The sequence below is a fragment of the Trichechus manatus genome, unplaced genomic scaffold (genome assembly GCF_000243295.1).
Source record: "Trichechus manatus latirostris isolate Lorelei unplaced genomic scaffold, TriManLat1.0 scaffold00044, whole genome shotgun sequence".
Classification (NCBI taxonomy): domain Eukaryota; kingdom Metazoa; phylum Chordata; class Mammalia; order Sirenia; family Trichechidae; genus Trichechus; species Trichechus manatus.
Window position 1 is genome coordinate 12826080 of NW_004443980.1, and position 24255 is coordinate 12850334.

The following is a 24255-nucleotide window of genomic DNA, read 5'->3' on the forward strand; positions in this document are numbered from 1 at the left end:
GGGGAACAGAAAGAGAAGGAAGATATAGAGAGACGAGAAACTGAGTAATGAAGAAAGACAAAAAGGGAAAAAGAGGGAAAAGAAAACAAAACAAATTAAAAAAAAAAAAAGAACAAGAAAAGCCCCCAAAAAAACAGAAAGAAAAAAAAAAAAAACAATGAAAAAAGAAATGCCTTCAAGGATCCCTCTGCACGTCTGTGCAAGCTGAGGGGGTAGTCTCCTTTCCACGCAGCACCGCCTGGCCAGAAAGGGCTCCCAACTCAAGAAAAGGAAAAGAAAACAAACAAACAATTCAAAACAAACAAATGAACAAAAGCCCCGGGTTCCCACCAGCATGGCAGCCCAGACCGGGAAGCAGTTCCACACTCGTCGGAGCTACACAGCCCCTTAGGAAGTAGCAAAGATGGCGCACAGAGCCAGATATTTGAGTGAAAGGAGGGAGAGGTGGTGAGAGGTAAGGAAGAAATCAAAAGAAGCGGAAAAAAGCAACACCAGCAGCCAACAAATGGCACTCAGAGAGCTGGCCCGTTCGGGTGTGTGGAATCCAGGCAGCCAGTGTTTCTCAGAGAACAGACTGTGGCCGCAGGAAGCAGAGGAGGCCGAGTCGGCATGAAGAAGGGTGGGCGGGTGGGAAAGCGTATATCGCAAATTCCCGGTTGCTTTGTCTCCTGCTGGAAGCTCCGTGAAGCTGCTTCCTCGTACCCCCTGTTTGCTGGTCTCCGATAGGAGTCCAAGATGGCGGATCCACGCTGTGTTAGCTGGTAGGGGACCTCTGCATGAATCTCTCCTCTCTGTCTGTTCTCTGTCAGTTTTCTCACTCGATTTGGTGCTTGGCTGAGTTCTTTATCTCTTCATTTGATGTTTTAGGGTTTCAGGATTGTTGTTTTCTCTGTTCAGCTTAGTTTTTTGGATCTTTGCTGTGGAGGGACGGCATGGTGCTTCTGCCTAGAGCACCATTTTGCCAGAAGTCGAATTTTTTTTTTTTAACTTTTGCAAAAATTTTACAAAAATTTAACTTTTGCAGTTCTGGGCTATTCAAATGAACCAAGAGATACACGCTTTACCATCTGTGACCTTGCCCATATTTTTGTTCTTTCAAAAGAGTCACTTTTTTTTAATTGATAATCTCCATGAACAGATATTTTTATAAAAAACATCCTATTTCAGTATAATACACCATCTCCCTTTCCTTCCTGACTTCTCACAATGCAGTTTTTCCTCCAAACCCCCACCCCTCCTCAAACTAGACAAGATTCTAGTGGTACTGGGATACCAAACAAACCCACTGCCGATGAGTTGATTCCGACTCACAGTGACCCTATAGGACAGAGTAGAACTGCCACATAGGGTTTCCAAGGCTGTAAATCTTTACAGAATCAGACTGCCACGTTTCTCCCATGGAGTGGCTGGAGGCTTTGAACTGCCGATTTATTGGTTAGCATCCGAGTGCTTTAACCACTGCACCACCAAGGCTCCTTGTATTGGGACAGGTTAGTACTAATTTTTATAGTCTTCGGCCCAACAGGAAGACAATTCAAACATGAATAGGCTCTCCCCCTCTCCCAGCTCTCCCCCAACACCCAAGGTTTTGAAATGGTTAAGAATCCTAACTTAATCCTTGAGAATTATTTCTCATTGTTTCTTCTCTATTCTTATCTACTTTTAGAATTGATCACCTAGTTTGAGAAGTGATTCTCTTGTAGATATCTCTTTATGTTGTATTATTTCGAGTAGGCTAATTGCTGCAATAAGTAGACCCCAAAATATATAATAGCTTTAGCACTGTATAATCCGCTCCCCTCCTTACTCATATCAGTCACTGCCCTGGTGATACAGTGGTTAAGAATTCAGCTACTAACCAAAAGGTTGGCAGTTTGAATCCACCAGATGCCCCTTGGAAACCCTAGGGACAGTTTACTCTGTCCTATAGGGTCACTGTAAGTCTGAATTGACTGGACGGCAACGAGTTTGTTTTTTTGTGTTTTTTTTTTTTTTACTCACGTAAGTCATAGGTAAACAGGTTTGAGAGGAGACTCTCTTCTACTCAGCTATTCAGAGATCAAACATGATGAAGGCTCAGCCACCTTCAGTACATGACTTCCAAGGTTTCCCTGGGACCTGTCTCCATTCCAGCCAACCAGAAGGAGAAACCGCTATGGAAGTGTATGCATGGAAAGTTTATAATAAATTAGTCCTGGAAGGGTGCACATCACTTCCTCTCACATTCCATTGGTTAAGACTCAATCACATGACCACCCCTAGCTGCAGGGGAAGCTGGGAAATGTAGTCAAGCTGTATGTCCAGGAAGAAGAGGAGAACATAAACGTTTGATGAACATTTATCAATTTCTGCCACAATTGTGTTATGTTGAGGTGAGGTTATCCTGAAGAGATCTTTTTGGATAAGCCATAGGAATGACCCTAAGATCAATCAGGAAGGACCCTTAGGATCATAAGCTGAACATGAGTAAACTACATCAGTCTAAGTTATTGGTAGTCCATCATCGGTTCTACAGAGAATAAAGGAAAGAGTCCTTTATTCATGCTTGGGCCAGAGTGGGAAAGTGGGAGAGGATCTCCCCCTTCCCTGACCTCCTGACCCCAACAGGTAGCAGAATGGCAATGGTGATAAATAGCAAGAAACTCTAAGGGAAAAAAAACATCACTTACAGTGCTAGAGTCCAGGGTTCTTAGCCTAGTCAGCCTTCCCCAGCAGGAGACTCTTCTTTTGCCCCTTAAAGAGATTCTATATCTTATTTTTATTGAATAACACCATTATTACCTACAGGAATCCCAATTCAGTTCAGCCAATAGATGAAAATTCTATTTTATACTGGCACTGTGTTAATAGTAGAAAAATCCCAGTTAGCCTGGTAACTTGGGACTTGCCTCATTTGTGAATGTCTTACTTACCTACTGCTGTTAAAAAATACCACAAGTGAGTGGCTTTAAAGAGCAGAAGTTTATTTTTTCACAGTTTAGGAGGCTAGAAGTCCAAATTCAGGGTGCAGCTCTAATGGGAGGTCCTTCCTTGTCCCTTTCAGCCTCTAGTAGCTGTGGCAGTCCTTGGCGTACCTGCGCTTGTAGATGCATCTGCTGTGTGTGTCTGTCTTCACGTGATGTCTTACCCCGTGTGTGTCTTAGTGATTATTCTGGTCTTTTTGTAACTCAGAAGTGATTAGGTTCACAACTGACCCGACTCTGCATGACCTCACTAACGTAACAAAAGAAGACCACGGTTTCCAAACAGGGTCAGGGTCATATTTATAGGTAGCAAACCAAAAGCCATTGTCGTCAAGTTGATTCCTGCTCATGGTGGCCCCATGTGTTACGGGGTAGAACTGCTCCATAGCGTTTGCTTGGCTGTAATCTTTAAGGAAACAGATTTCCAGGCCTTTCTAACGTGGCACTGCTGGGTGGGTTCGAACTGCCAACTTTTGGTTAGCAGCTGAGCACAAACCATTTACGCCTCTCAGGGACCTATCTATAGGGACAGGGGTGAGGATTTCAACATATGTTTTGGGGGTATACAGTTTACTCCACAACAGTTAATCACTTGGGGGAAACCTACGTTCTTCACAGGCCTGTACTTGTATTCCTCTGGCAGCCCTGTGGCTCAGGCACTGCGCTTTAATCTTACAGCACAGGCAAGGCAGTGATGCTTGACACAAAGGCCACCGCTGGTGGTTGGCTGCTCAGCCGTCTTTGTGCTTGACATTGGCAGGGAAGCAGCAGCAGTCAGCACACACTGTGGGAGTTCCTTTGGGAACTTGGCCTGAAGTTCCTTCCCTGCTCATCACGGTGTTTCTTTCTCATTGCTTTCTCCCATGGTCTGTACTCAGCTAAGGATACTCAGAAATCTTATCCAAACTTCTGGCAGCTCTCTTCTTTTTACATTTTTAAGTGATGACTTCATAAAGCCCCAGACAGTGGGGCAGCTTCCAGGCTCTGCGACTTCATTAGTCTCCTTGTCTATTCCGGGCAAGATAAGCAATCCCAGACAAATGGAATGGCTGCTCGTCTCAGCTGCTGAAGCTTTATGTTTGCCAGGGTTATGTACGTCATTTAACTTTTAGCTCTTCCCTTCCCAGCTCAAGCCTCCGACCTTGTTCAAATGTCGTGTTCTACCTTCTACCTAAGTAATTATTGGAAGTGATGTTGGCATTGTCTGTTTGATTTCTAATTCTTTGTTTTGATTTTTTTTTTTTTTTTTTTCTGGGATACCATTTGTTCTTACCAGAACATTTGTGTTTCTTTTGATACCCATGTCCTAAATAAAGTACTTGATTAATTGGATCTTAACATTAAGCCAAAAATATAAAAGGGAACTGGAGAGGTAGAAGAAGGAAGAAGGCAGATGGGAAGCAGGCTGCGAAAGTCTGGTGCAACATACATCAGGCCTTGATGAGGTATTTGGTTGTGCAAGCAGAATAAGGGCGTAGAATTCCACTAATGACATGGAAAAGGGACAAAAGAAGTAGACATGAATCAGCAGGAGTGTCATTGAAGCAAGGACTAGTAAACAATTCCAGTGTTCTTTGTTTGACATAAGGAGCTGGTGGTGCAGATGGTTAAGCGCTCGGCTGCCGACCAAAAGGTTGACAGTTCTAATCCACCCAGCAGCTCTGCAGGAGAAAGAACTGGCAATCTGCTTCCGTAAAGATTACAGCCAAGGAGACCTTATAGGGCAGTTCTACTCTGTCACATGGGGCCGCTATGAGTCCAAATCGACTCTTCGGCACCCAACCATGACAACGTGCTTGACATAGGTGAGAGGAGAAAGTAGGTGGTAGTCTGGATTTGTAAGGGAAAAATGAAGAGCTTCTTATTGAAACTGAGGCCAGTTCTAGGTCAAGCTGTCAGAGCTAAAAGGACGTGTCAGAAATGCAGACCAGAACCAGCAGTGCTTCTTATTCGCCATGGAAGGAGGTTCATGGCTTCACTTAAATCAAATACAAAGGTGTGTGTGTGTGTGCAGAGATGGCTCCATTTTGCTGTTAGAACCCCAAAAGGGCCCATGATCCATAAATGGTTAAGAGTTATTGGACTAGAGAGTCTATTAGTCAAAGCCATGTGGCAAGTGAGGTACCCAGGAGAAAGAAGTACTCCTAGAGAATGAAATAGGGCTTAGTGTAAGGCGGATGTAGGACGAGACGTTGTGGGTTAATGTTCCACAGCTTGATAGTGAAGTCTGAGTGTCAGGCTTTAAATATTCAAAGAGGAAATTAGGGCCGTCGACTGTGGAATCTAACAGCATTTGTCTCTATATCAATAACACGACGTGGAAAAAAGGAAATCACAGGTTCACATATCACAAACCTAGTTTTATATTTTTCAAACTTAATGTTCCTTAGGAATGCCTTCTTGCAATAATAGCATTTTGGTTTGATTTTCTGCTATACGATGTTCTTAACCCAACCTTTTGTTCTACCTAGGACACTTTTAGTCATCATCCAATAAAAGTCCAGGCTAGTGTCCAAAGGCACAATACACAATGATACTATGTACATTTTTTATGAAAGCACTAACACCTATTTGTGTTCCTGGTAGCAAAACTGCGGAATTCTTGAGCCGACTGGACAAAGACTTGCCAAACAGAAGCACCTGTCAAGTGGCTCTTCGTGACCCACAATACTCAACATGGGTAAGTGGAATGCCATGCAGAGTGCTGTATTGGGATCTTTTTTTTTTTTTAAATTGTCTTAAAAATATATATAACAAAATATTTGCCAATTTGACGATTTTTATTTGTAAAATTCAGTGAATTGATTACCTTCATCATGTTGTGCAACCATTTCCTCTATCCTTTTCCAAATCATTCCACCACCATTAACAGAAACTCAGTCTGGCACCTTCTAAATAATGTGTTTGGTGAATGAAGATAAGGTCATAGAGTGACCTGTACAGAGTACAATGCTGGGATGAAAGGCAGATGACCTGATATGAAACTTTGACCTCAAATATTGTCTCAGCTACAAAACAGTGGTTTTACATGTTACCTACATTATGGTCACTTGAACTGACTTCTGAAAAGCTCCTTGACCTCACTCAGTCATCCATCCATCTATCCATCCATCCATCTCTCAAATTTTTATGTCTACATAAGTTGTATTGAGTTGCATAAAGTTTCTGCCCTGAGGGACTGTCAAGTAAAGGAGAAAACCAATATTTACAAAGAAATGTGGTGAGTATAGAGCATATCAGAATTAGAAAGCATCATGGCCTTACCAGTAAGAAACACCTACCTAAGCATCAAATTGTGTGTGTATGTGTGTGTGTAAACACTTCCTGGCAGATATAACACCTGAGCTGAATCTTAAAAGATGAATCAGTAAGGTGAAGACAGTCATTCCAGGTGTCAGAAGGAATCAAGGCACAGAAGCAAGAATTAAGATAAAAAGGCAAGAAAAAAACATGACTTGTGTTGGAGAATCAGAGTTTTGTATAGCTGGACTATAGCATAATGAGCTAGAAAGCTGGAGAAGTAGGCAGAAGCCATGAGGAGCATTTCTCAATGGTGGGACTGCTGGTAGTTGGGTGGGGCAGTTCTTCATTGTGCGGGTTCTTTGGTACTGCAGGGTTTTTAGCATCTCCACCCCCTGAACACTAAATATTAGTATCACTGCCTAGACAGTGAGACCTACAGAAATGCCCCACACATTTCCGCACATTCTCCAGAAAACAGGCAGTGTCCCCGGTAGAAAACCAGGGTCCCCTGAAGAAATTTGTGTACCACATTGAAGAACTTGGACGTCATTCTGTGAGTGTTGGAAAGGTACTGAAAGGTTTTGAACAGGGAAGATTCAAGGCTAGATTTGTATTCTAGCTATATCACACTGGCCACCATGTGAAGGATGGATCTAAAGGAGACAGAGAGGCCTCGGAGAGGCTTATGCGTTAGTCTAGGTTGGGGATGATAAAGACTTGAACTAGAATGGTGACTGGGAGGGTGGAGATGAGGGTGCAGGTCTGAGCACTTGTAAACTTGACAGGGCTTGGTTGTTGTTAGCTGCTCAAGTTGGCCCCAACTCATGACCACCCGTGTGCAATGGAACAAAATGCTGCCTGGTCCTGCGCCATCCCTGTGATTGGTTGGGGATCGGATCACTGTGATCCATAGGGTTTTCAATGATTGAATTTTGGAAGTAGATCACCAGACATTTCTTCCTAGTCTGGAAGCTCTGCTGAAACCTGTTCACTACCGTAGCAACATACAAGTCCTCATTTAGGGATGAGTGGTGGCTGTGCATGAGGCACACTGGCTGGGAATTGAACCTGGGTCTCCTTCATGGAAGGCAAGTATTGTACCACTGAACCACCACTGTCCTTGACTGGTTAACGGGGGACAAGAAAGTAAATGTAATTAAGGATGACTCTGGGAATGGGTTGTAGTGAAAGAAAGGATAGATTTACTTTTTCTAAAGTCTTAGCTTTTCCAGGGTTTGAGCAGGTAGTAAATATTAAATTAGTTGTTAGAAAAGTCCCATCTTCTTTTTGTTGCCCCCTTTTTCTTTCTTTTTTTTCTGTTTTTAAATCAGGAAGACATTATGACACTCCTTGGGAAAAGGCCATTATACCGTTATTTACAAACCTTCATTTTTAATTCCTTCACAAGCTTCTAATGTCATGTTCCAAAGTTTCAACTGGTCAGTGTGGGCTCCACAAGTTGTGTCTACTGAAATCCGTCATCTCTCCCCACTCATGGCGGGGCTCTGGGGAAAGTGGTAGAAGCTGTAGGTAGTGGAGGTAAATCGTGTAGATGACAGTCCTTGACATCTACCTGGATTTCTTTGTGGCCATGAGGAGGGGAGGGAGGACAGGAGTTGGATAGCTTTACCAGCTCGGTTCCTGAGAAAGCTACCAGGGTGGTCTTGCTTTCTGTCTGGGGTCTTCCTGACTCCATATGATTTCAAACACCTGGCAGTACTGTGTGTGCTTGCTCGGTTTATTTTGGCTAGTTCCTTCAATTTAACAAGATGATCCTGAATTTTAATATTGTCGTCCAAAGCATAAGCAAAGTCTCCCTGAGATGTTTTCTGTGGATTGATTAGTGCATTAGTCACAGGCTCCTCAGAGCTATTAATAGACTAGATGGAGCAGGATTGGACCCAGGATGCTTCCTTATGAGCTGCATGCAATAACTGCTCCCATTTTGACACCAAACTGTTAATAATTTGTCAATGTTCAATATCTTTAACTGACTTTTTATCCATATTAAACTCTTCTCATTCTGTCTAATCCATATGCATAGAACTCCTCGGGGAGTGCTCTGTGGAACCATTTCTGTGGCTTTAGTAACATCAAATATGTACACTGCCCTTTTGTGAAGTAACGTTGCTTCTCTGCTGAAAGAAGGCACTGCTTAACCACTACACCAAGTCCTCAATTACTGCAATACCAGGGCTCCTTTATAAGTATATGTAATTTATATGCAATTATATATATATAATTGTGGTAAATATACACGCAACAAAACATTCTACATTTCAACATTCTTCACATGTACAATTCAGTGACATTAATTATGTTCAACATGTTGCTCAACTATTGCCATTATCCATTTCCAAGTTTTTCCCATCATCCTTAACAGAAGCTCAGTGTCCCCTAAGAAGTGACTACCCCCTTCCTGAGAAGAATATTTTTTAAAAATCTGATCCTGTTGTTCCACTGCCGAAAATCGCTCAGTGGCTCCCCATAGCTTCAAGGATAAAGTCAAAATGCTTTAGCTTCAACATAAAACCCTTTCTGATCTCTGCCACTGTCCATCTTTCTAGCATCACCTCTCGACAATCTCCTAGAGTCTGAAGACTGGCCTTGGCTACTGCAAGGACCAGCATCATGGGCCTCACTTGGGAGCTTATAGAAATGTAGAAGACTCTGAGGCCCAGCCCAGACCTCCAGAATTAGAACCTTCATGTTAAAAGATCCATGGGTGACTAGTGTGTGCATTGCACATTCATGTTTGTGGATCATTACGCTATTGCTCACTCCTCCCTCTAGCCATGTCCTCCCATTTACATTTCACTGACTGCTTAATTGTTTTAATTTTTAACCACGTGTAACATGATCATTCTTCAGAAGTCAAAAGATACTTAAAGGCACTTGTCCCTTGCAGCCCTCAATCCCACTCCCACCCCAATACTTTAAAACTCTCATATTAGTTTCCTACTGCTGCTGTAACAAATTACCATACATTTAGCCTTAAAACAACACTAATTTATTCTCTTACAGTCCTGGGGCTGAGAAGTCAACAGTGAGTCTTAAGGGGCTAATATCAACGTGTCAGCAAGGCTGGTTTCTTCTAGAGGCTTCAGGAGGCAGTCTGTTCTTTGCCTCTTCTAGGTTCTGGAGGCAGCCGGCCTTCCTTGGTTCCCTGGCTTGTGGCTGTATCACTCCACTCTCTACTTCTGTCTTCATGTTACCTAATTGCCTTCTTCTTATAAGGACCATTGTGATTATATAGGCTACACCTGGACAGTCTAGGCTTCTCTCCTCAAGATCCTTCATTTGATCACATCTGCAAAGGCCCTCTTTCCGTGTGCTTACAGGTTCCTGGGATTAGAACATGGACATCTTTGGGGGCCTTTATTCAGTCTCTCACACTCCTCTAGCTGTTTCTTTTGTTATTTGGCTCCACTTATCTAACTATTATGTGTATATTGCTATCTCTTGATTAATCAATTTTAGGCCTCATTGATTAATTTACTATTATGGTAAATGAGGGGTTTTAATAGACTTAAACTTCCTGCCCCCCATCTCCTAATACAATTATTTTATATTTATTTATTTTCAGTCCTTCCTGTATTATGACTATGCAAATGTTGTTTTCACTGCCAAGCCAGTTAGCATACTCTGATTACATTTCCTTTTTTCTTTACAACTTTTAAACCATTTTATTTTATTTTTGCGTTGGTTTAGTTTCCTTTGGACATTTGACTTCCTGCCCTTAACTTTGTGACTGTTCTATAAAATGCCTCGATGCAAATTTCCACATAATTTTCTATCTTGTGCCTGTCAGGTAATTTAGCAATTCCATTTTTTTCTTCCCCCTGAACTATCCCTCCCAGCTCCCTCTTACCTCTTGCTCTAACCAGCACTGGTTGTTCTTAGGCTTACTACACAGCTGTTGTTCTGGAACTCCCTTTGCAGCAATGGTTCCCAACTTTGTCTGCACATTGGAATCACCAGGGGAGCTTTAAAAATTACTCATGCCTGGGTCGCACCCCCAGAGATCCTGATGTATTGTGGGCTGGACACCAAGGTTTTTAAAAGCTCCCCAGGTAATTCTTACGCGCAGGCAAGGGTGAGCATCACTGCTTTAATGTCACCGTGGGAATTGCTTTCATTGCTTTTTATCTTGGGTCTTCTGTTTTCTGGATCTCGTTTCTTCTATTTCCTCATTTTATTTCTTTGTTTTGTTGGAGCATATTATTTAGTAGCTTTCCCAGAGAAGATACAAGGGAGGTACACATGTTTGGGCCCTGGCATGTCTAAAACAACCTTTATTGAGCCCTAATACTTAGCTTGCAATTTTATTGGGAAGTTGTATTAGAAACACCATTTGTAATAGTTTTCCTTCAGAATTCTGAAGGCATTGTTCTTCGAACTTTGAGTATTAGTTCTTGAGAAATCCAAGGCCGTTTGAATCTCAGTCCTTATACGGGGCTTTCCTCATTTCCTACCTGGAAACATTTTAATACCTTCTCTTATTTTCTGGTATTCTGAAATTTCATAGTTATGTTGCCTTAGCAAGTGTGCTTTTTATTAATTTTCAATCTGGAAGCTTGTCTCTAGTTCTGGAAGATTTTCTTGTGATTTATTATACTTCATTTTCTCTTTATGGAATTCCTATTAGTCAGATCCTTGACTTCCTGTGTTTATCTTCTAACTTTTCTTAATTTTTTTTTCTTCTCTAATTTATCTTTGGAGTCCCTGGGTGGTGCAAATGGTTAACACACTCGGCTGCTAACTGTAAGGTTGCAGGTTCAAGTCTACTCAAAGGCACTTTTGAAGAAAGGCCTGGAGATCTGCTTCTGAAAAATGAACCATTGCAAACCCTGTGGAGCACAGTTCTACTCTGACATACATGGGGCTGCAATGAGTCCTAGTCGACTTGGCAGCAACTGGGTTTAGTTAAATTTATCTTTGACTACTTTTTTTTTTAACTTTCTAGAGTATTTTCTTGAGTTTATCTTCTAAATCTTATACTGTTTTTTTGTTTGTTGGTTTGGGTGAAGGAGGGAATGATATTTTTAATTTCTAAGAACTCCTTTTTTTCCTTTCTTTTTAAAAATAGCAGCTTGTTCTTCTTTCATGCATAAAATATCACCTCAGAGAGATTCCCAGGAAACAGTGCAGGGAGCAGAAGAAAATTCAAAGTGGGACTTGGAGGCTCCCTGCTCAGTATGCAGAATTTTAGACAGTCCTTCATTCTCTGCCTGGTACTTTACCACTGCTGCCTTCTGTTCCAGGGGCCTCATCTGGTTTAGATTATGCAGAAATTTTCATGGTGTAGGGGGTAGGTATAGAAACAATGGCTTCTACTGAGACTTTCTAACAATTCCATTATTTTCACCTTCCTACCATCTTTCTATCTGGAGCCCTGGTGGCGCATAGTTAAGAGCTTGGCTGCTAACCAAAAGGTCAGCAATTCAAATCCACCAGCTGCTCCTTGGAAACCCTATGGAGCAGTTCTACTTTGTCCTGTAGGGTCGCTATGAGTCGGAATCGACTTGATGGCAGTGAGTTTGGTTTTTTAATTTCATCGTCTGTCATGGATTGAATTATGTCCCCCCAAAAATGTGTGTATCAGTTTGGCTGGGCCATGATTCACGGTAGTGTGTGATTTTCCCATGTGTGGTAAATACTGCCTCTATGATGTTAATGAGGGAGGATGGGCAGCAGTTGTGTTAGTGAGGCAGGACTCAATTTACAAGACTGGATTGTGTCCTGAGGCAATCTCTTGAGATATAAAAGACAGAAGTGAGCAGTGAGACAGGGGGACCTCCTACCATCAAGAAAGCAGTGCTGGGAGCAGAGCGCGTCCTCTGGACTGGGGTCCCTGCGCAGAGAAGCTCCTAGTGCGGGGGAACACTGAAGAGAAGAAGGCCGACAGAGAAAAAAAGCCTTCCCCTGGAGCTCAGGCCTTGAATTTGGACTTTTAGCCTGTTTTAACTGTGAGGAAATAAACTTCTCTTCGTTAAAACCATCCACGTGTAGTATTTCTGTTATAGCAGCACTAGATGACTAAGACATCATCTGTGTGAGCTATCCCTGGGTGGTGCAAATGGTTAACGCACTTGGCTGCTAACCAAAGGTTGGAGTCCACCCAGAGGTGCCTTGGAAGAAAGATCTGGCAACAGTGGCATCATTAGGGTAGGTGTCACACAGTGCAGTAGCTGATGGTGTCACTCCCCTCCACCCCATTGACCTCTTCCTATACCAGACCGTACAGAATCCATAGTAATGTTTTTTGTACTGTTACTTGTAAATTGTAATTCCTGTGTATCATTTCTTCTTTTCCTTCAATTTCTACTTCATTCTTAAAATGTTATTGATATAGGTTCACAGATATGAATTCCAACAATATTGTAGCTGAAACACCAGAAAATTTGACAAAATCAGTGACTATAAAATCACCAGCAGCAATAAAAACAACAGTGTGTGCTTGTAACACGTGCAGATGAAACCACGTGATTCGAAGCATCATTGTAATTGGGTAATAATAACAGCTCTGACCAGAGCACATTAGAAGGTTCAAAAAGTAAGTTAGCATAGAGTTTTATCCTTGTAGGTTTATTGATACATGTAAGCTAGGATTGTTGTTGTAACTAACTACAGGGAAATTTTTATAGACAGTCATTTTGGTGTCACCCCATCTGACAGTGTCACCCAGTGTGGTCGTGTGGTCTGCACCCCCTGCACCCCCCTAGTGACACCACTGCCTGGCGATCTACTTCCAAAAAATCAGACATTGCGAACCTTATGGAGCACAGTTCTACTCTGACACATATGGGGTCATCATGAGTTGGAATCAATTCAGTGGCAACTAGAAAAAAAAAACAACAACCATCCGTCTTCCCCAATACCTGGTGAAATACCTCATGCCTTCATTTGTGGGCCTTCACCTTGCTCTTTAGAGAAATTGGCTTGCTTCATGTGAGTGTCCTCTGTCCCCTCCCCAGAAGGTCTTCAGGTTGACTGACCTTTTTCTCTCTAAGTCATTTATCATTTCCTAATCTACTTTATCTTCATATATTTGGCCTAAGAATACAGATATCTCTTAGATATAGAAGATAGAATCTGAGTTTCTTTCTTTTTTGTTTAGGGTACCTTTTGAGAGAAGAATGGAGCAGACACATCTTTACTCCACCATCTTGAAATTAGAACTTAATGCTATTTATGCTTTCTTCTGTTCACCCAATGCCCTTTCCCCTGCTCAGCCTGATTCTTATTCTTTAAAACATAACTTAGTGTCACCCACTTTGGGAAGGTGTCCTTGATCCTCCCAGTTTAATTAAATGTCCTTCTTTTGGTCTTCTTCAGTCACAAAACTATCGTGCTGTCCTGTGCTTGTTAGTCTTCTTGTCTGACTTGCATATTAGCTGATAAGCGCTTGAGGTCTGGGATCATGTCTTCACACAGTGCTTGCACATACAAGGCTTAAGCATTTCTTATTGAATGAATGCATTATGAGCATAACTTTTGGGGGAAGATGAATAAAAGTGGGTTTTTAGTAGTTGAATAACAAAAAATTTAGTATTATTATTTAGTTTTTTTTTATTTTTTCCCATACAAAAATTTATACGTACATTGTTATAAGTTAATATTTAATGATAGAAAAATTATGTGAATACCGTGACTTAGAAATATATGAGATTTGTAACTAAGAAAAATAGTGATAAAAAGTTTTCTTTTCCCTATTATTTTTTTTTTAACAGAAACTTCCTGTCTTACCTCAGGATAGCAGCTGGGTAAGCAAGCATTAGGATGGCAATTAACTTTGAACTCTTCGCAGTTAAGGTGCCATGTGACTTTTTAAAAAAAATTGTGGTTTTAGTTTATATGTAACAAAACATTTTCTACTTTGACAGCCTTCACATGTACAGTTCAGTGACATTAAGTATGCTCATCATGCTGTTCAACCATCACCCTTACCGTTCCCAAAGTTTTCCATCACACTTATCAGAAGCTCAGCGTCCCCTTAGCAGTGAGTCCTCCTTTCCCCCTTCCTCCCACCCATCCCTGATAACCACTGATAAACTTTGGCCTCTGTACATTTTCCTAATCTAACTATTTCATGTAAGTGTGATCATAAAAGATTTGTCCTTTTGTGTCTGACTTATTTCACTCAGTATCACATTTTCAAGGCGTATCCATGTCATAGCCATATGGCTTTTAAGCCACCACTTCCCAGTATCTGTGGCAATTTTTATGATGCCTTATGTGTCTAATAACCATTCTTTTTCTGAGTCAAAAACTAGGACCCATATTCTGATAAAAGAACAACAAAGTGGTACATTTAACGCTTTTGTGCCCAATTATTTTTTTCTTTTTAATTTTTTGTTGATACTCTGTGTTTTCAGTAGTGGAGGGCATGCTGAATTATTGAGTGTGTCTACATTTTTGGTAAGTAATAATGGTTTTTGTTTTATGCCTCATTCCACAAATTGTGCCCTCAGAGTTGAGAGGTACATATGGATACCCCTTGTGAATACAAATTCTGCCCCCAGAGCCCAGAGGTACATATGGATGCCAAATAAAAATTTTCAAAATTCAAGTTTTTCCTAACAAAGATTCAATGATTCAGCACCACCTCACACAATACCCTGTAAAAACAGTAATTTGTGGCACATGCCTATTTTTTCCATTTCAAACTGTTACATAGGACCCTGCCTGCTGGCAGCATGTACTGTCAGTGGGACAGCAGCTTCCCAATGAACGCCAGAGGTACGAAAAGTAAGTGGTAGCTGTGTGTACCACCAGTCCTGAAAGGGTTTTTATAAGGAAGGTATTCAAGTAGCATTTAGGTTCTATGCTTAAGACATCATATCTGCTCTAATTATTTCACTCCACTGTTTGATCTCTCAAATAGAAGCTAGCTGTCTCAATTCTTTCTTTCTTCGGGGGTCTTATATGGAGTATTTGTGATGAAAATTATCCTTCTCTCATATAGAAAGAAGGGCCATCGGACAGTCTGTTCCCCATTTCTTGGTCTTACCACAGTCCCTTGTGTTTAGGGTATAGATAAGAGAAAGTCCTGTACGTGTGTAGGATGTATTCTTGCCTGTCTAACGTAGTAGGGTTTGGATATAGGAGGGCTTTCTGGACGCATCTGGAGCTCCACTATTCTAATTAGTGGTGTTGTAGATGATAAAATTCTGAAAGCCTATTTGTACTTTCTGGAAATTGGCTCTTATTATTTGAGGTCATTGTTATAGTACCAGAAAAGGGGTGGGGGATGAATTAAGAAGTGCTTGAGAAAAATTAATAGTAAAAGAAGAGGTGGAACAAGCCTACATACTCTTGTGGATTATTAGTCCAAAGAACTAGGCCTGAAATAGCATGTGGGCTGCTGCCATGGTGCTGCTGGTAATTTTATGAGATGTATGGAATTTCCTAAGCATTAGCCTACCAGGCTGGCCTCTGCCTTAGAGAGGCTGGGGTTATAGATCAATGTGAAGGTAGGGAAAGTGTATGAGAAATGAATATACAGAATACTTAAAATCCTATAAATTTCAGGGTACACTGTCACTATGCCAGTACGTCGGCCCCTGATGTGGTGGGTCAGAGGGACTAAAGGGTATCCTCCACATGTACTGGATCTTCTAAGGCTCTCCCTTAAAGTCCTGATACAGCCAGAAATGATGGCTCCTGTGCTTCTGAGCTAGAGTCCCTATGTGGTGCAAACAGTTAATGCACTCAGCTGCTAACCAAAAGGTTGGAGGTTTGAGTCCATGTAGAGGTGCCTCAGAAGAAAGGCCTGGCAATCTGTTCCCCAAAAATCAGCCATTGAAAACCCTGTGGAGCACTGTTCTACTTTGACACACATGGGGTCACCATGAGTCAGAGTCCATTCAACAGCAACTAGTTTTGATGCTTCTGAACAGGGTGTTTTTTTTTTTTTTCTTCCTCAGGGTACAGATTAGGAATGCAAAGATTTAGAAAGAAGTTGGAATTTCATGGCATCACCAGCTGACCAGCTGTTAATAGGGCACCATTAGTGAGCAGTAGACATGTCCATGCTTCTAAAGTCAATGTCGCTGTTGCTTATCTCTGACATTGACTGAGCAGCTAGTCCAGATTCTTGAAAAGTATACCAAACTTTTCCCTATTTCCAGCCCTCCTCCCTGGAAAGGATAAGCTATGTTGATTATCTCTGAGGGGATATTTTAAAGGCTTAATTAAACTAAAATTTAAATCATCCCTTTACAATGTGCTGGATGATCATGCTTACGCTAGTCTTCTTTTTCCGTATCCCAAGGGACCTCTTTCTGACAGGGACATAAATTAGTCAGTAAGCAAGTGAGTATGGAAGCTCACTGTGTGATCAGTACGGAGGTTGTTAGCACCAGGCTCATAGTAGGGCAGATTGGTGTATTGTGCTGAAGCTTTCGCCTATGATTTTTTTTTTTCCTATCATTACAGGCCAGAAGCCGGAGTTATAAGGATTCTCTGAAGGAAGAAGAAAACCGAAAATTGCAAAAAATGAAAGATGAACAACACCGGAAGGTATTCACAAGGCCCTACTAAAACCAAAACCAGTGGAGTTGATTCTGACTCATAGTGACCATATAGGACAGAGTAGAACTGCTTGATGGGGTTTCCAAGGAGCAGCTGGTAGATTCAAACTGCTGACCTTTTGGTTAGCAGCCGAGCTCTTAACCACTGCGCCACGAGGGCTCCAAGGTACTACTAAACCAAAAAACCCATTGCTGTTGAGTCGATTCCGACTCATAGCGACCCTAGTAGTCAGTGCTAAATTACTTGCTTGTGGTACTAGATAATTTTTTTTTTATTGTGAGCCAAATATATATGGACTGAGAAACATTTTTGTTCTGTTATACATAAGGTCACCGTGAGTTGGAGCTGACTCTATGGCATCTAACAACAACAACAAATACATATAACAAAACATTTGCCATTCAGCATTTTTCAGATTCAGTGACATGAATTATGTTCATCATGTTGTATAACTATTACCACTAAGCATTTCCAAATTTCTCCATCACCCTTAGCAGAAACGCAGTGTCCCCTGAGCAATGAGCCCTGGTCTCCCCTTCCCTATTCCCCTAGTAACCACTAATAAACCTTGGTCTCTATACATTTGCCTGTTCTAGGTATTTCATGTAAGTGCGATTATATAATATTTGTCCTTAGGCGACTGACTGATTTCACTCAGCAGAACGTTTTCAAAGTTCACCTGTGTCATGGCGTGTATCAGGACTTCATTCCTCTTTATGACTGAGTAGTATTCCATTGTGTTTATATGGTGGTACTAGATAATTTTGAATGGTTTATGAGCAGAACTATTTGCATACGTAAAATTCTGGAAAAATAATACAAGCATTGAAAATAAAAGGTGAGTTTTGGGTGTGTTTTGAAGGTAGAGTGGTGGCTCCTTCTGGCCAAAATGCTCATGATGGTAGCTTCATAGAGGGCTATAGTGTGTCTTCTATAATAGGTGCCAAGAGTCCATGGAAAGATGAGACAGCACATGTGGACTTCTGATATGCAAAACAAAACTCAGCCAACACCATTGCCATTTTTAAACCAGAGGTATATGAAATTGCAAATAATTTCCAAAGAATATAGTGCCTAACAAAGTAGGTGTACAATGTTCTGAGACTGGCTTACATATTCACCTAAAATAGTTATATACGTATAATAAAACATGTATAAAAATAGACTACACATGCGTACACATATGTGAGACATTCCATATTCCTTGAGCGATAGAAAGCAGTGAAATGAATGCAGAGCCTCCTAAGAAAAGCACTTAAAAGGCAATCCTCATTAGAGTACTGAATTTCTGGTATGGCCATTCAGTGCTGGGACTTGATGGCCATACCTGACCTTTGATAAATAGACTCAGATAGGGTCAGAATTGACTGGACTTGAGATGAGAATGAGGAGGACGACCAGTGATTAGCTCAAAGGTACGACTTCGTTCCAGATCCTTGAAATAAGCAAAGTAAATTATTCAGCTAGTTGGAGGCCAAAATCTTTTCGTCCTTGTTTTTCCCAACTTCTTGCCATATTGGTGATTGATAAATCCTGTGAATACTTCTTCCAGAATGTCTTTCAAATCTGTTTTCTTTGATTATACAATTAACTGGCATTCGAATCCCCATCTGATTTTCCTTGATTTGCTTTAATTAATTTTTTTATGTCTTTGTCCCAATAAGGTTTATTGTAGCAACTATTGTAAAAACACTTTTTGAAATAGACTATATATACTAGTTGTTTTTGCTGTAATTTGACCCTTTTAGTGCTACCCTCCCCCCAATAACGGTCAGCCCCTTCCTTGATCATAATTTCACCCAGCCTACAATGTAAATGGCTGTGTAAGTGGCAATTTTTTGCATTGTAGGTGTCATTAAATCATTGAAAGAGATAATGAGGGGTAGATGTATTTATTAAGCTACTGTATGAGCAATGGAGAAACCAAGGAACATTTTTGTCATTTGGTGATTTTTCAAAAGTAAATATCTTTTTGTTTTGATAAAGGCCTTTTATTGAAATCCACAGTTAAATAAATAATGTTATGGTAAGATTTTAGTAATTAGGAAGTAGAAGATACATCTGGCACATACTTACGTTGTATTTTCAATAATGACTGTTAAGTGGCATGAAAGTTAATCTATTTCTATAAGCTTTTAATTAATATCAAGTCCTAAAATTTTACATGCTGAGAACTGTTGTGAAGTCAATTGTAGATATGATTTATTTTAATATAACTTCTAGTGAATCTTAAATAGTGTCTTATAGTTTTGTGTACATATTTGGAATGTGAAAAGCATGAAAAGTAGAACATTGCACAAAGAGAATGCTCAACAGATTAGAAAATCAGATCTGGGATTTAATTTTCAGGTTGAGCAGAAAATTAAGCTTTTTATTTCTTAATAAATTTTGTTTTTCTTTTGGAGTTAGACAAATATTGACACATACATATTTTCTGGGTATTGATTGAACATATTTTTTATTATATAACTTTCAACTTATTTTTGTTTACTTACTGTAGCCGTACAGTAAAATGAATAGCTTTGATGTGTAGATAATTCCATCCTTAGGGTCTTCAATAACAGTAGAAAATATAAAAGTACTTACCTCTCCAGCCTACTTTACTGGAGCCCTGGTGGCTCAGTGGTTAATAGCTTAGCTGCTAACTGAAAGGTACGTGATTGGAACCCACCAGCCACTCTGCAGGAGAAAAGACCTGGCGATCTGCTCCCAGAAAGATTACAACCTAGTAAACCCTATGGGACAGTTTTATTCTGTCCTTTGAGGTCCCTATGAGTTGGAATTGACTCAAGGGCACACAACAACAACACAAAAGTCTACCTTATTTTTGTGTCCCCTATTTTTGTTCAATCTGGTTGTTGTTGGGAAATGCCCACTGAAGATATTCCGTTTTGTAGGGTCTGTCATTGCTTATAAATTCATTGATTTACCTTAAGAAAATGACAAGGATTGTATTTATGGTAGGAAGATATAGAAAATAAGACATTTTCATTTATTTATATTGCATCTATTCATACCTTTTTTTATTCCATTCATTCAACATATCTTTGTTGGATACCTACTATGTGGTAGGCATTACTCAAAGTAATGGAGTAATTCTTAGGTAGATAATCTATGTTATGGTTTGGTGACAGCACGTTTATTTTGGTCTGTGTGTCTCTGACTTGCACATCCTTCCATTTCTTTGGTCTCTGAAGACAGTATGTTCTTCCTTAGCAAAGTTTTAACCTCTAAATATTTCATATTTGATTCAGTTCCCTCTTGCTTCTTCTAGAAATTTATAATTCATTTTGTTCTTATATCTTCAATATATTCTCCATTGACTACTTCCTTTTTCTATCAACAATATGTTCACTCGTGCCTTTCTAAAAGAAACAATCCGACCCTTTGCTTGATTCTGCTATCCTCAAAGGCACCATCTTTCCTGCTTCTACCATATTTTTTAAAAAAAAAGCAAGAGAGAGACAAGAGCAATCTTACTGTAACCACTTCTTTGTTATGCACATCATCCTTAATTCCTTGTGATCTGGTTTATTTTCACAGATGATCTTACTGAAACTTCCCTCTCAAGGCAGTATCCCCTGTGGACCTTCAATTCAGTAGTGATTTGCAATCCATACCTCCCTGTAACTCTGTAGCACTCGTAAACATCACTTTAAAGCTTTCCTTTTTTGGCCTTTCTTTATTATTCTGCTGGTTCTATCTCAGAGTAATATCTACCAGCATTTCTTCATTTGCTAATTCATTTGTTCATTCTATCAACAAACATATAGTGAGTGCCTGTTATGTACTGTACATTGTACAAGATACTGGAAATACAATTATGAGCAGGATAGGCAAGATCCCTGTCTTCTTTAAGTTTACATTCTAATGGGAGAGATAGACAATGAAAAGGAGACAACGAAATCGAATGGTGCACTTTTTATTTTGTAGTGATTAATGCTACAAAGGAAGTAAACTGTGTTTGTTGTGCTAATAGCTTCAGGGTGGTATATCAAATGCTATTGATTGACTGCTAACTTAGTCAGGGTTCTCTAGAGCAACAGAAACAGTTATATATAGGAAGAGTACAGCATAAAGTTCTGCCAGAATATCTGTTTATAATCTGGAGGCAGAACACACCCTAGGGAAACTCTCTTGTCAACTGATGGATTAATTATATTATATTAGATTACATTATGAAGTAAATTACATTATAGAAGGTAATTATGTTAGAATACATTATGTAACTGCAACTAGATTAATTTTTAGGCAAACAACTGGGAATCATAGTCTAGCCAAGCTGACACGTAAAATTAACCATCACACCTTCCAAAGATCCATTCCTCTCTTTTAAAACCCTAATATTTCTTTTACTTTACATGGCTTTGTGTTTCAGGGGGAGAAGACACCACTCCTAGTCCCAGAGATTTCAATCCCAAATAGTCTAACTGTTCATGGGAGTTCCATTCTCCTTGACTGGTTCAGCCATGGCTGTGTGATATAGTTCCAACCAATGAGATTAACAGGAAGTCTGCCTTTTAGTACAGAATTTGATCAATGCGAAATATTATTACTCTTCTCATTGAGTAATATTCAGCTTTATTTCTTTTTTTGTCTGATCCTAATATTTTCTCTACCAGCTTTTTTATGCGGCAGTTTTTTTTTTTCCATCACTTAATTTTTACGTGATTTCAAGCAGATTTCTAGTGGCAAAAATGACTGATATTTCTTTTATCCAGTTTCATAGTATCATTTAATAGATAGATTTAATATATTCTCATTTATAGTTACAACTAATGTATTCGTATGTCTTCTTGCCATGTGAGTTAGTTTTTATGAATTATGTTTACTTTTCTGATTCTTTGATTGGATTTTCTGTTTCATTTACTTACTATTCTGAGTATTCTAGTGGTTACTGTAAAGTTTCTTAACACTTACATAAACTTAAATTTTCTGTCAACATCTAGAGTTTTGCTGTCCAGTATGGTAGCCACTAGCTACATGTGGCTATTTCAATTTAAATTAATTAAAATAAAAGACATAAAAATGTATTTCTGCAGTCATACTAGCCACATTTCAAGTGCTCAATAGCTACTATATTGGACAGCACAAATATAGAACATTTTCATCACTGAAGAAGGTTCTACCGGATGGCGCTAATCTAGAGTAACTACTGCTGCTAACCAAAAGATCGGCAGTTCGAATCCACCAGGCGCTCCTTGGAAACTCTGTGGGGCAGTTGTGCTCTGTCCTATAGAGTCGCTATGAGGCGGAATCGAGTCAATGGCAATGGGTTTGGTTTTTTTTAGAGTAAATAAATACATAGTTCCGAATTACTTAAGCAAGACAAGTATCTTAGCATTCTATTTTGCTGTTTATGTGTGGGGGTCTGTGTGTATACTTTTTATATTATGTACCCAAATTACTTAGACTGGTTGTAACTTTTTCTTTTGCCCATCTGTCTTAGCTGTCTAGTGCTGGTATGACAGAAATACCACAAGTGGATGGCTTTAACATACAGAAGTTTATTCTCTCACAGTTCAGGAGGCTAGAAGTCCAAATTCAGGGTACCAGCTCTAGGGAAAAGCCTCTCTCTGTCAGTTCTGGGGAAAAGTCATTGTCATCAATCTTCCCCTGGTCTAGGAGATTCTCAGTGCGGGGACCCTGTGTCCAAAGGACACGCTCCGCTTCTAGCATTTTTTCTTGGTAGCATGAGGTCCCTCTCCTCTCTGCTTGCTTCTCTGTTTTATATCTCAAAAGAGATTGACTCAAGATACAACCTAATCCTGTAGATTGAGTCCTGCCTCTTTAACATAACTGCCTCTAATCCTGCCTCATTAACATCACAGAGGTTAGGATTTACAACACATAGGATAATCACATCAGATCATAGAGTGATGGACAACCATACAATACTGGGAATCATGGCCTAGCCAAGTTGACACATATTTCTTGGGGGCGCAATTCAATCCATAAAACCATCCTAATGGTTTCTTTTATTCTATGGCTTTCTTGGACTGATTATTATAGTTTGCTGGAACAATTGTTTTAGAGAAGGTCTGTGGGGTAGTAGGCATTCTGAACCCTTGTATCCCAGCTGTTTCTAATTTGCCTTCAATTTAAGTGCTAGTTTGCCCAGATGAGGTTTAAAAAGCATTTTCCCTCCAAATTTTGAAGATTTGATTCATTGTATTTTAATATCCAGTATTATTCTTGAGAATGTAGATGTCAATCTGAATTTCATATCTTTTATAGAATAATCTCTTTCCTTCTCTCTCTGGAGAATTTTCTTTTTTCTTTTCTGTTTTCCTTCCTTTCTTCCTCCCTCCCTCCTTCCCTTCCTTCTTTCCTTCCTTCTCTCCCTCCCTCCTTCCCTTCCTCTTTCACTTCCTCCCTCACTCCCTTCCTCTCTCCCTCCCTCCCTTCATTCCTCCCTCCCTCCCTTTAGTCCTTCCTTCCTCTTTCCCTCCCTTCCTCCTTCTCTCCCTTCCTCGCTCCCTTCTTTCCTTCCATTCTTTTCATGTTGTACAAAATTTCACAGTGTTTCTGTTTTTGTTTTTAATCTTTCATGGCCTTAGTTTGATCTTTTAGTCTCAAAATACATGACTGTCTTCAGTTCAGGGAAATTTCTATTTTACTTTCGCATTTCTTCCCCCATATTGTCTTTGTTCTCCATTTCTGGGACATCTATCAAATGAATGTTGGAAATTTTATATCTGTTCTCTATGTGTCTTTATTGTTTTATCATACTTCCTAATTCTTTGGCCATTTTCATTGCATTCTGGGAGACACCTTTAGCTAGATCATCTTGCTCACTAAATTATTTCATAATTTTCCATTCTGCTATTTGTGCCTGTATTGAATTTGTTTATTTACCAAGGTTGCTGGTTTACTTTTTCACAGCAGTATTCTGCTTTATAAATGTAATATTCTTTTAGATATCCCATTAATGGTCCTTACACAAACATTAAAGACTTTTATATCTAAAAACCAAACCATTGCCGTCAAGTCAATTCTGACTCATAGTAACCCTATAGGACAAAGTAGAACTGCCCATAGGGTTTCCAAAGAGCCAGCTGGTAGATTCGAACTGCTGACCTTTAGTTTAGCCACTGAGCTCTTAACTGCTGCGCCACCAGGGCACCTAAGTCTTTTATACTTCTGAAAAAACAGCCATTGAAAACCCTATGGAGCACAGTCACATGGGGTCGCTATGAGTTGGAGTTGATTTGATTGCAACTGGTTATTTACTATATTAACTATATTTTGTCTTGTCCATTTTAAGTTTTATCTCCCATAAATTTCTTTCTCAAATGTTTGGTGATTCTTGGTTATCTTCTCTTGGTTATCTTGGTCATATCTTCACTTGCTGCCAAGTGAGGTATGCCAGGAGCTTGTCTTCCGGGTGTGGTAGCTTCTTGTCCCTCCTGTCAGGTCAGCAGGTACCTGGGGCATCACCCTGTTTTCTCTACTTTACCTCACTTTACACAATTGACCATTTCAGCACTGCCAGATGTTTAGCACAAATGTG

The 24255-nt window shown here is 40.0% G+C and overlaps 1 protein-coding gene across 2 annotated transcripts in view; it reads left to right on the plus strand.

Annotated features, from left to right (window-relative positions):
* Positions 1-24255, plus strand: part of EPSTI1 (epithelial stromal interaction 1) — a 128344-nt gene that overhangs the window by 75266 nt on the left and 28823 nt on the right. The window contains exons 7-9 of one of the 2 annotated variants that reach the window (XM_023731611.1): positions 5550-5643; positions 13940-13972; positions 16647-16730. In XM_023731611.1, coding sequence (XP_023587379.1) covers positions 5550-5643; positions 13940-13972; positions 16647-16730 — 211 coding nt within the window. The remainder of the gene's footprint in view (positions 1-5549; positions 5644-13939; positions 13973-16646; positions 16731-24255) is intronic. The other variant, XM_023731612.1, reaches the window with a different exon arrangement.